This window comes from Hippocampus zosterae, chromosome 11 (genome assembly GCF_025434085.1).
Source record: "Hippocampus zosterae strain Florida chromosome 11, ASM2543408v3, whole genome shotgun sequence".
In the NCBI taxonomy this organism is placed as follows: Eukaryota; Metazoa; Chordata; class Actinopteri; order Syngnathiformes; family Syngnathidae; genus Hippocampus; species Hippocampus zosterae.
Window position 1 is genome coordinate 18,048,125 of NC_067461.1, and position 13,682 is coordinate 18,061,806.

Here is a 13,682-nt window from a genome sequence, read left to right on the forward strand (position 1 = left end):
CGGCCTCTCTGTGCTCTTTCAGCCTGTTGTTCTGGGAAAAGCCGAAAGGGAAACATTTAGGTTGTAGGGCTCTTTGAGACGCTCTGACAGTTGACTGATGACCGTCCATAAAACGACAAAGCATCGCTGTGTGGTAGCCAGTGTGGCCCACTGCCTCCCCATGGGAAACTAATTGCTTTGAATTGTTAAAGGGAACATTATTTTTCTGCCAATCACTGCCTTTCAATGGTCCGAAAATGAGCATGAAACAAGCCTTTTCAGCGAACAAAAACGGTAAATGTCCTCAATGTTGATCAAATTAACTTCAGCACTGTGACAATGGACTATATTTGTGTGAAAATAATGGCGTGTCCCGAAAGGAGCTTTTATGGTAGGATTTCACAGTTGTAATGTAAAACTATTTTCCAATGAATAAGGCTGAGCACTCTGAAAAGCCGTGGAAAAAGAAACAAACTCCACTACACAATGGGCATTTTCTTCTAAGGGAAAGTTAAAAAAAAAAAAAAGTATATTTTTATCACACGTCTTTACACTGCCGCCTTCTTAAATGCGGTCTCGAAAGACTTGGGCTTGGTCCATCCTTTAGGTAAGTGCAGAAACATATCCAATTGTAATAATAAAAAAAAAAAAAAAGAAGATATACTTCAATATATTAAAATATATATTTAAAACTTACAGTGCAAACTGTTACAATTTTGCACACGTGAATAAAAATATGTAGCAAATGAGTTGCTTCATGTTGCGTTTACTGCTTGTGAGAGTCTTTGCACAACAGCATAAGCTACAGAGCTGTGCGCTTTTAATGCGTCTCAGCAGCGAGGTCTGGTCTGGCAAAGCGCTGTTCCTTCTCAGCATTGTTCCCTCGAGGCCTTGAAGCACTTTGGAGATAAACACCATTTAGCAGTTAAAAGAGGCACTGAGGAAAAGGCTTATCAGATCAGTTCTCAATGGGCCGTAAGCTGCATTATACCGCCCGGGCCCCAGATAAGGTGTTAGCTGAGGTTTGATGCCCGGTAGCACAGATCTGTCCTCTGTATGTTCGACTCCTGTAATGACTCCTTGTGGAGCTCAGCTGGTGGTGTGTTCAGCGGCCCCCTTTTCCTTCTCTCCTTATCCCGTGATGAGAGATTTGAGCTCAGAGAGGCAAGGGAGTGGAGAGGAAGGGGGGATCGGGTTTGGATATTCCCCCTGTCCCTTTTCCTGCTCCGCTTTCTGGGGGTAGGGAGTCACATTTAGGACAATAGTCAAAAAGATGGTTCCCAACCAACCAGTGAATGGGAACACTGTTGGTGGTAGGACTTCATTCAAAGACCAGCCCGGGCACATTGTCCTCCCAGATCAGCAGAGGATAATGGAGTTTGCTGGTGGCTGCCAAAAGGTTAGCAGCCTCTGTGAAAGGACCAGCCCATTATTTATTGCCCTTTACAGAGCCCAAGGACCCTTTTTGTGCTCCTCATCCCTTCCTTCTGCACTGCCAGCCTTTTTCTCACTCGGGTGCTCCGGATCTGCGCACGACAGGTTCCCCCAAAGTGAACGACTGAGGCGCAGTACCCTCAACAACCTAGCCTGGGGGGGCCTATAGAACGGGCTGTCCGAAACATGTAAAAGCTCCTCATCTCTACTTCACACCACTTACCACTGATGCCCGATCAGATAAAAAGGAAGTTTTAAACGAAACCGCATGACCCAGAAATAACAGCAAGGTTAAACGTGAGCATTTTAAAAGCAGGGAGCGTGCAAAATGCCACTAAGCCAAGTGAATTTTCATTCGGAACCTTCAACCACCTTGCTGCAAGTCTGACACTCAACTATTTACATCTATTTACAAGCTGACAATGAAGGGGGAAAAGCAGCTGTAAAACCATCATAAAAGTGGAGGATTCAATCAAAATAGAATCTTCATCATGCCAGTAAATCCCGTTAAGTAAGGGCATCATAAAAATGCAGGGAAACATCCTTGTCCATTAAAAGGTGTGCCATTCTTTCATCAAAGAGAGAATGGTGTAAATAAAACGTGTCCCATAATTCAACTATGTCTCCCATATACGTGGAGTTATTCAAAGTGGAGGCGACAGGAGGACATGTGGTGCATTTTGATGCCATTCATGTGGGATTAAGATACCAGGTAGAAGACAGCAGTTACTGTATAAAGAGAACTCTCTTATCAGTGCTGTGAACAGAATCAAGAGTGTTCCGGAATGTCACAAATATGGATGAAAACAAACATGGATTCAATATGTCAGCAAATACAAAATAGGGTAAGTCATGTAAAAAATGTACCTGTCTAAAACGTAGCCCAGTGCCTTCTGTCTGGTTCCAGAGTAGACCGAGGGGCTCTTCTCCCAAGCCACCAGATTGGAAGCGTCGTGGAAAAGATGGATGTTTACCAGGTCAAAACAACTGAAATGAAAAAGAATCATGATCAATAGATAAAAACATGGTTTAGGAGAACTTCAGACAAATGCATAATTTGGAATAATGTGACACAAATCTTTGGACGTCGCACAACACATCATCATCATCACCATCGTTATCACAGAACTTCAGTTGGGACGTCAAAGGATTCACACTGAATGTGGGTTTGCTTTTTCTTACATTATATATGTTTTTATGGTTGTTTCATTTGCTGAACTTTTATTTTTATTTTGCTTTCATTAAAAATGTGGATTATTGTATTCACGTACATAGGGATACGGATGTGTATAGACTATACTATTTTTAAAAATTTGTATGACAGGAGTACTTGGTGTTCATATAAGAAAAATGATACAAGGAAGTCAAGATAGGGGTAAATGAGTCTGACACCTTCCTACTCCTTTCCAAATATGTGCAATTCCCCGTTATTTTTATATTATTCTAGTTGAATCATGGCTGTCTTTTTTATGTTACGACATTCTCACATGTAGAATTCAATCAATCAATTGCAACCTTACTCAGTCTTAAGGAAGGAACAGCCTCATGAGGGTTCTTAACTTCTCTAGAGAAGAAAAATGTGACTTATTCAAAGAAATATGACTTCAGTGCTGTCCCAGTATTTTTGCTCAGCTTACCCAACTTTACTTGGGCAAACATCTTTAAACGGTACCACAAGCGTAAAGATAGTTTATAATGTTTCAACTTCACGACCATTAATTCCATTGATGTGTTGGTGTTATTTAAATTTAAAAAGATTACCTTCTAGAAGACGTGTTTTTCCAATGCTCTGGATCGTATTGTGAACAACGTTGGAGGTTCACTGGACTATTAAGACCATCTGTGTTGTAAGAATCTTCAGCAGTCGAGGCACAAATGAGCTAATCTGCTTTCATTCATCTTGTCATGTCAAGATGGAGGCGATAGCTCAGTGTGTAGTGATGACGATATCTTTGCTGATCGTATCATTCTGCTTCTGATTTATTTATTTCTTTTTGGAGCATGAAAGGGTTGCTCTTAACTCACGGGGTTTCCTCTGCGGCGGGATCCTAAACAAAATGATGCGTGCATGTCCTCCTTTATCGCTATTACTTAACCAGTCGCTCCCTTTTTCGCCCCGCTTGCGCTTGTCAAACATCACGGCCCTATTAAATGCATACCGTTTCAACTCTTTAGTTCTCGTGTCATACCTTTATTAGATTACCACTCACCCCCACCCGCCCTTTCACCCACCGTACTCTGCTCTTGCAAACTTGAAGCTGCATTTGCATTCCCCCCCACACAGGTTCAATTGCATGTAATGTTTTGTGTCATCTGTCATATGCAACTCCTTGACTAACATGATTATGTCTAATCAAATCCCCGCTTGCTTGCCCGGAAAGGATGCGGCTACGAACTCTCTTGTCTGCTCTGTCAAACACAGCTTTTCTAGGTGAAATGGAAGAGATGTAGGGACGGATACTCAAACGATTTTAATTCTTTTACTACTACTCTTAACAATGCTAGTTATTAATCTGGTGCCTGAAGTCTTATCTGCACTTTTTTTGTTAGAAATACACTCAAACAAAAATATTAAAACACTTTTTTTTAAAAAATAAATGCATTCGTCATGCAACTACAATGACATAAATGTTAGAAATACATTAAAAAAACAGTTATTGAGAGAAAAAGAAATGATGTGAAAAAATTGCTATTATACTGTTAACCGTGATATAAACAATTATTTAGTGTAAAAAAAATTTATGCAGAGCATCAAAACTGGAACATGCAGTTGGGCTGCAAAAAGCACTTTTGTGAGATGGGATTCACATTTTTTTTTATATTTTTGTCAAAAATGCTTGAATTTCCCACCCAATTACATTTCAATGAATGATTGCCCTTGTGACACCATGCATTGAGCGACGACGTTGCAATGTCCTCCGTCGTTCCTATCCGATCGCCAGACATAACCAATCAAACCAAGAATAACCAAACTTTTACATTAGTAAAAGATTATTTGACTGGGTGGAAATCATTTAGCCACGCCAAAAGAGTGAAACGCCTGGATGTTGCATTCGTAGCGTCAGAGCTCAACAAATATAAGGACGTCAGCTCGCGCTGTGTGAGTCGATCTCACTCTTCGAAGCCTTGAAAGCCGCTGATTGAGCGGTTGTACTCCCAAGCTGGTGCAAAATAGGTGCAAAATAATGTTCATAAAGAATGAACCTATTGAAATGTAATTTGAGTAATTTCTCCAATATTGTTAACACTACCGTTAAGGGTGGAGATCTTAAATAGCCTCCGGGCCAGTTTAGTACTGGGTTTCCATCCCTAAAGATACGGCGGTCGTATTTTAATTGTCGTCTTTATTCGCAATGATAGACTTGTAATCATTCAGGGTTAGACAATGATGTGATGCATTGTTGTAGGGATCTACCAAAAAAAAAAAGAAAAAAAGAAAAACAAGACTCACAAGTCAGGTAGGGCCCATCGCGTTCTGATGAATCCCTTTCTGGACCACTTGCACTGCAAAGCACAAAACACATGAAATCAGGCAGTGCTGAGGTTCTCAAGTTTGTGCACCTCGTCGCACCTAAAAAATAAAGTCACTTAGCCCTCCATGTACCACTACCATGACTCACATTGTAATACTTTAGCATTGTAGGCCAAAGTGTTCAGAAAAACACAATGTTCTCATGCCTGTTTTCCGAAAATAATAAGCACACTGATCAATGATGGAGAAAAAGTGGCATGCAGAGTGTGGACATCTGGTACACAACAGCTGTTTGATCAGATCCCACCAGTCTTGAGTTAATTATCCAATCACAAGTCTAAAGATCTTTCTCCAACACCACATGATTCACCATGAAGCTGGTTATTAAATGAGGGACAAATTGATGCTGTGTTCTAGTTCTTAAATGGATAAATAAGTCTCTTTGCCCTCAGCCTCCCGTTTACTGTGCAACTCTCTCTGATACTCCTAATGGGGAGTTAATTGTAGTGATGAATAAACTAATTATGCGCCAGGTCACATAATTACAAATTGACTAATTTAATTTAAAAAAGAAAAAAAAGAAAAAAACAAACCCAGAAAAAACAAACCAAGAAAAAAAACCCCTCAGCTTCACATTAAAGGGCTAAGAGGTATTTGATAGCGCCTCACATCCTTCAATCTGCATTAGAACAAGATTAACTGTATCAAATTGAATCACATTAGCATACTTGAATTAATCCATACTGATTTAAGAGGATGTATGGGCCCAATTATGAGTTGCTGTCCAAATATTGTGACGTTAAAACCAGCAAATGGAATTGGATGCACGTGAATTATTGACCTTGAGCTTGAAAAAAAAAAACCAATATCCTTTAACAGACTATAATAATAACTGACGGAATATGACATACATATATAAAAACAAACATTAATTGGCTATGAACACCAATATCCATTTGGACCAAATTGCTTTGTAAAATCTACCGCGCTATTCATGCTTTCCCCTGCGACCTGTTCAGATAAAGTTGAGGAAAGAAAGTGAGTGGCTAGGATGACGAGGGACAAGATGAAAAGTGATGCTGGGGGTGGTCGTGCTCAGCGCCCATACAAGCACTGACTGCAGCCAGAGACGTTTAATCTCGATTTAATTTAAAGAGCCATTAACTGCAATCACAACATTAAAATCAATCACTTCCCTGACACCTGGCCCCAGATTGCCCCATTTGCTCTACGTATGACTGATCGGCCCTCTGCTTCATCGCTTGCTTATAAACACACACACATGCACACGCACAGACACACACACACGCAGACAAGCAACACTCACATACATCCACACCCACATTCAATTTTTTTTTTTTAAACAACATCGTCAATTTCTTGTTTTTGCAGAAATGCAGTTAAAATGCTTATCTCATGATATCAATCGGACAGAGGAAGGACTGTCTCTCTATGTTGCTTGACACGAAGACATCAGCAAGATTTGGTCGCTGGTATTGTAGCAGAGATGATGACACAGATAACAACCAGCCTCATCGAAACTCCACATACAAAAACGCATCTCCCAAAAAAAGATTCACGTTGACACCATCGTGTGACTTGCTCAAAACAGTAGACGTATTTGGATGAAAAGGATAAGTGACATGTAATCATATCATAAATCAGATTTAGTGGCAGTGAAGAGTCACTGGGCGGGGATGAGGGTGAGAGTCAAAGGGCAATGGTAAAAGGTCGCAAGGCTGGAGGTGACATTGGCTGACCCACCACAGGTCAGTGATGGCGTCTCTGCCCATGACAGTGATGAACGGTGGCTACATTGCGGGTCACATCCAGGGGTGTCATGCAATACATATACAGGCTGACTACAACACAGTCACACATTCATACACACGCTATGGAAAAAAAAAAGAAACAAATCCTATCTTGGGATGGATTGATGCAACTGCCCAAATTAGAAACCTAAAAATAACACAAAAAGAGTGCAAATGATCCTTCTTGCTGAAGTATCATTTCACCTTTTATTAGACCATCCTGTTTGATATAAATAAAGGTCTCCTCAGGATGTGGTGAGGAACATATGCATTCATGTTAGAATAAAGTAATAGCAACGTGAGTTATCTTTGTCAGTGGATGACAGAGATGGTGAGTAGCGAAGAATACACAACAAATACAGTGGAACCGCTAAAGTGGATCCAACCTGTTCTCTTGATCAAATGTAAATCAAAATTTGAATTAAAATAATCAGTTCCATCTCCAAACATTGAGCACGAGTTTAAGATTCCCACAGGTATGTAAGAGGGTATCATAAAGCCGTCTTGCAGAGGTCCCTGACTCGTCTCATTTTGTTAACCACTCTACTTTTTGAGAAGAGGCAAGAGACGTACAGTGCATCGGAGATAGCCGGTCGTCAGCTGAACGGTTAGTGCTAAAAGCAATCTTAACAGTCTTTGAAATGCCCAGTGCTCCTTATAGTCCAACAGTACGCACCTGTGATTCAAATGCACACCAAGTAATTTATTTACAAAATGACGGTCAATAGCAAGGTGCCGTCTAATGAAGGAAGGAAACGGTATGTAGGAGCTGACATATTAAAAACAGCACTAAACTTGCTGTTTTACTTATTCAATACAGCATTTGGCTCCAAGCGATAACCGTCGCACCCAACATGACGTCATCTCTGTTGCTGAAATACCGCAAGTGACGGACCCATGACACCGGTCGCCGCTTTGCTCTGATTGTAGCAGATCGCGCCCTGGCCGCGCTCCTCGCCTCTGACATCAGATCACCCGCCAAATGTGTTCTTGTGTTTCTGACTTGATTTGAATTTTTGGACTCAAGTACAGGAATACTTTCTAGTCTACAGTATCTAATTTCAAATGGCATAAATAAAAGATATGAACAAATACTGTCAAATTAGTCAACATACTTTAGAAATGGATAGTTTTATTATTGTGAGCATAGCCAGAATATTGCTGAAGCAATAATAGTATTTTGGAAGGATATGTATATAAACATTGGATGGACAGAGATAGAAGTGCATATGGTTTGAAAACGTGGTTTTGACCAAAATGTGGGAAAATACATGTGTACCATGAGCAATCCCACAATATTGCCAAAAACACTGAACCATGGCGAATTTTAATCAGAGATGGCTTTATGTGTCCCTAAATATATTTTGACGCCAATTCAAAAAATGTCTTCCTTTAAAAAAAATTTTTAGCACATCAGGATTTTGCGATTTCTTCATTTTTGGTGTTCACGTTTGGGGGGGGGGGGGATCAGCTGTTGCTGAACCTAACCCTTAATTCATAAATATTCAGGTTCAATTCCAGCTCCGGCCTCCCTGTGGGGAGTTTGCATGTTCTCCCCGGGCCTGCGTGGGTTTTCTCCGGGTACTCCGGTTTCCTCCCACATTTCAAAAACATGCATAGCAGGATAATTGAACACTCAAAATTGTCCCTAGATGCGAGTGTGAACGTGGATGGTTGTTTGTTTCCATGTGCCCTGCGATTGACTGGCAACCGGTTCAGGGTCTCCCCCGCCGACTGCCCGAAGACGCCTGGGATAGGCTCCAGCACCCCCGCAACCCTTGTGAGGATAAAGCGAATCGGAAAATGAATGAATGAATATTAAAATTGATGGATGGATGGATTACTATATTATTATGGTTAGAAAATTTTTAGATAAGCCTGAAAAAATATGTGCAGATTCGGAATCTGCCCCCCCCCAAAAAAAAAAGAGAAACCCGATTCGGAATCAGCACAAAAAAATAATACTGGCATTTCTGAATGTATTAATTAGTATTAATTAATTTTTCAAAAATTAGATGACCACGCACGCACACACACACGCACGCACGCACACACTTCCAACATTGCATCAAACGACATGTAACATGGACAGTGAGTTAGCAGAGAACCACATGGACAAAGTTAACTTTAGAGATATCATCCCCGTGTCACAGCATATTATACAGGGGAGTGGCAGGATGTATGGAATCAATTCAATGCTTTTATGGGGAGACTTATGGCGTGAACAACAAATATAAACTCTTATGGTCGTTGATCTACTGCCTCTCTGCTATTTTCATCCTTTTCTTTTTATTTATTTATTTATTTTTCCTGCTCCCGTGTAAAACAATCAATAGCAAGGGCACATTAATGTTTTGGTCGTATACTTTATTTATATTGGGCAATGACAAATCAGTATGATGCAATGGTTTGCGGAGGCATGTATTACTGCAGCAGCCGCATACATAGATGAATGCTCAGTAGGGGGCGAAAATATTGTCAGAACAAAGTAAGCCATCAAGACAGTAAATCCATTATGGCAACCTTTCAAAAGATATTTACAAACTTACTTCTTGATGAATATGTTAATTAATCTCACATTACACATCAACAAATTAAAATAAATGGTCATGAGTATAAATTGCAAATGTAATTCATTTAGAGACTATTAACTTACAATTAAACGTAGACGAATGACAACAGACCAAATTCAACTATGCCCCCCCCCCTCTCCCCATCATGAACCATGTTGTAGCACAGAGAATACTGTGGAACCTACTCAAATTATTGAGTCATTCGCATGCAATAGTGGGGTCACTGTGGTTGGTGTGGTACGCTGGACTCACTTGGATGGAGGCAGCATGGGTTCAGTTCATGCTCAGTGAAGGTATGAATATGAAGCTACATGGTTGTCTGTCGTCATACGGCCTTGTGATTGTCACCGACCAGACCGCGGCTGTGTCTGCCTTTCACCAGAAAGGCACATAACAAGGCTCATATAACAGGATGAGCCCCGTATGGAAAATGGATGGATGGCCAGCCATAAGAGAGTGAACACACACTGTCCATATATACATTCATACTACAATTTCATTTTGCAGTTGATTTCTATGCGGGGAAAGAGTGCTACAACCCGAGTGGGAAGGCCAGGACAATGTAGGTTAGGACAAGACAGGACAGAACATGGAGGGAGAAGAAGTTCTGTGTAATGCAGAGTTGTTGAGAGTAATTTAGGAGTGGTCCCACCCAAACTACTGCAATATGGAATGAAAGCTAAAACCTCATGTACGATATGAATTGACAAAAACCAAAATGCACATTTTTACTATTGTTCTAGTTGGGTTCAGGTGAAACATTTTCCTTTTCATTTTATGTTGATAATACCATTTTTAAAATTTAATTGTTTATAATAACCTTGATCCCAGCATCATTGGAACTGGTCATACATTCTTCAGTTCAAAAGTTGACAAGTTTCACAGAATAAATTGCAATTGTTTTTTTTTTCCATATGTGCCTGCACAAAGACGCACATACTGACTACTATCACAGCATGATGTCATCACCAGCCAGCCCAATGACACTTTATTGATGGGGCCCTATAAAAGGTAAGACAGATGCGGAGAAACAAACATCCGTCTTCCACCAGCCGACTCATCTGTCTTCGCATCACTCTACAACCTCCTGCAGCGGAGTTCTTATGACAAATAAAAACTAGTTTATAAAATATCTAATCTAACCGAATAAAATAGTTCATTTGAAGTGAACATCAGTTATGAGCATGTTAAAGATACAGCGGCTGCCCTCTTGGTCTGTCTGGTCGAATCTCTTTCCCCCCAAATCTATCCCTCCAATATCATGACAAGGCTGAGACCGTGTGACCTGAACAAGCTGAGACTCGACGCAACTGGTTTGGGACTGTGTGTGGCACGTTGTTCCGTCCAGAGATCTCCATGTAATAGGATTCCTCAAAGCCTCGGATGGATGGCAAATGTAGGCAGTTTCATCTACTAAAAGAGGGCATAAATCACACGTGGCGGAAGCAGGGACGAGGCAGGGGTTATCACCAGTCTGCCTCCCTCATGAGAGCTTTGCATTAAAGCATTAGTGAAATTAATTCATCTTTCATAAGAGGTTTGAGCAGTATCTGTGATCTATGATAACAACCAATTTCTCACTATGGAGAGCCGGAGGAGGAGGAGGGACACAGGGAGGGGGGTGGGGGGGGGAATAATAAAAAAAATACTCAGCGACCCTGATAGACTACACAAATCTGCTCTTTTTAAATGGGCTAACATTATCTGGAGTGCCGCTCTCCGGAGCATCATCCCAGATTCATATCCCAGGCGGGAAAGGAGCATAAATCACAAGGGGAAAACTTTTCTTAACCACCATCCACCTCTACCTCTCCGTTCGTGCGACATCACTCGCCTCCTCGCGCTCAAGATGGACTGTGTCATCGTGTTTTGTGTTTTTTTTTTTTTTATGTTTGTCCTTCGAAAGGCAGAATCATGCGTTGACATAATGGTGAAATAGATGTGCAACTTACTCGAGGCGATTCGCTTTATTCAGATCATATCCAGATGTGGCGTCTACGTGTATATCGGAGATGTGGCACTGCCAGGGTGCGGATTTATGTTGGTCCGCGGAACTTGGATGGGTTTGTATGGCGGTATCGCTACAGTTTGTGAAAGGCATGGAGATAGGGGGAAGAGTCGGGAGAGGGATGATTCCATCTGTTTTGCATATATGTGCAGAGGCGGCCATTGGAGCATGGTTGACAGATGAGTGGGGAGTGCGGGGATGACAACGCGGGCAGTCGTGCTCTTCATGACTACATCAGCACAGCTCTGCTCAATGCTCAGCTTGCCTATGACGGCGCACAGCACCATACAGGACAACCGAACACATCAGAGTAAGTACAGAATTGGTCCTCAGGAATCAACAAGCAGGCTCTGTTTCAAAGACTCCAAGCTACTCTATATAATTCTTTATTGTTGTTTCATGGTGAAATATGTGATTAATGGAATATTAATGTCGTACTTTTACAGAAAGTAAATGTCCCGAAACACAGGCAGTGGACACATCACTCTGACCTAACCACTCACCTCAGGAAAGTAGTCCTGTGGAAACTTCTCTTTTTCCAGGCAGGGTGTGCTTTCTAGGGTCTCGGAGCAGGTTTCCTTCCCAACCACCTTCCTATATTTCTTTGCTGATTGAAGAAATGAAAAAAAAAATCGGTTCATTTTTTTCAAGACCCCAATGAATTCTCTCAACAAGGATTTAGAGCGCACAATGAGCAACCGCCTTGTATAGACAACTGCACCATCTGCTGGTGTGAAAGCAGAACTTGAATGAACAGATTCAAGACCAGTTGATTCCAATATGACATCAAGCCTTGTGCTATAACAACCTTGATTTTTCTCAAGCACCTTTGTTATTGATGCAGTGAATAAGACATAGACGAATACATGCAATCAACAGAGAAAGCAATTAAAATTTTATTCCGGAAATGTTCAATTTTAGTGCACCAATTACAAATTACATTTGTTTTAATTTAAACTTTATTCAAAATGTTTTGTTTTTCCTTTCCTAGTATGCATAATTTAAAAGTAGTAAATTGATCTATACAATCAAAATGTGGTATACATCTTAAACGGGGAAAAGGTGAAAAAAAAAATCGGGAAATCGGGAAAAAAGCAGAATATTTTAAAGTTGGAACGGTTTGAATCGGTCAAAAAGACAAAGAAATTGCAGGGGACTAAAACTAACTAAATATATATATTTTTGGGTGAAATTTTGAAAAATAAATGCAGGAGGCATAAGCTCAACTCTTTAATATTGCAAAAAATGAAGAAATAAGGAATGAAAACCTTTAAAAACAATCTTAATTTGGGGATTTTTGTGTTGAAAATTTGAAATAAATTGTGGTAGGGATAAGATGAACAGTTTTCAGATGGAATAGTTTGGTCAAAAAATGTGGAACTTAGACCCTCCTACCCCCACCCCTCCCCCCAAAAATGTTAATATTTAGCTTTCATTTAATTTTTCTTTTTTTTGTGCAAATGATCTGAATAGTTGAAAGTTGGAACGATTGGAATCGGTCAAAAATAATTCAAAATTAGAGGTTAAAACCCCCAAATTTTGGGATTTTAATTTGAAATTTTTGATAAATGATCGTAATACGAATGAGCCGAAAAGATTGATGTTGGATCGGTTAGTACAGGAGTAGTCAAAAAATGTAGAAGTTAGGGGTAAGAAAATCCAAAAGATAAAAGTGTAGCGCCACCCCTGAAGGCAGCTATTAATTTGATAACAAAAGAGAAAGTAGAATACACAGCATAGTTATATGGGCCGCTTGCTTCGCTAGCAGTGCCATTATTCGTGGTACGTCGGTAGCAATCTCATAATTAAAATAATTTACATGCACCATATCTTTGAGGATTTGAAAAAAGTTTTACTCATACCATCGTAGAGACATTTGTGCAGCTTATATTTAAGTATTGTAAGTAACTGTTTAGATGAAAAGTTAACCCCATTCTCAACGTCAGGTTTTTGGTAAATCATCATTTGGAAGTACAGTCATCCCTCGCTATTTCGCGGTTCATTTATCACGGATTCGGTACATAGCGGATTTTTTCAAACATATTCATTAAAAATAAATAAATAAATCATATACCTGTACATGGACTACAGGACTGTATATGTTGCTCTATGTGACCTTCTGTTGTTTTGCAGCTTCACACGGACTATTTGCAGACTTAAAAATAAATAAATAAATAAATAAAAATAAAATAACCTGCATATGTTAATTGGTCGCCACTTCGCAGATTTTCGTTTATCGTGGGTGATTTTGGTGCCCATTAACCGCGATAAACGAGGGAATACTGTATGCACAGTGTAGTGGTCTTCTTTTCTGAAGGAAACCGCCTCTGCCATCGCCCTGTCCTTCACTGGGGTAACTGGTGCTAACGCTGACTTGGGTCTAATAGGAAGCAAGGCGCCACCAC

General features: G+C 40.4%; 1 protein-coding gene across 1 annotated transcript in view; it reads right to left on the reverse strand.

The window, feature by feature from the left end:
* Positions 1-13,682, reverse strand: part of LOC127610097 (inositol polyphosphate-5-phosphatase A-like) — a 161,145-nt gene that overhangs the window by 74,466 nt on the left and 72,997 nt on the right. The window contains exons 6-8 of the mRNA XM_052079831.1: positions 11,781-11,884; positions 4,865-4,917; positions 2,281-2,400 (exon numbers count right to left, since the gene is read on the reverse strand). Coding sequence (XP_051935791.1) covers positions 2,281-2,400; positions 4,865-4,917; positions 11,781-11,884 — 277 coding nt within the window. The remainder of the gene's footprint in view (positions 1-2,280; positions 2,401-4,864; positions 4,918-11,780; positions 11,885-13,682) is intronic.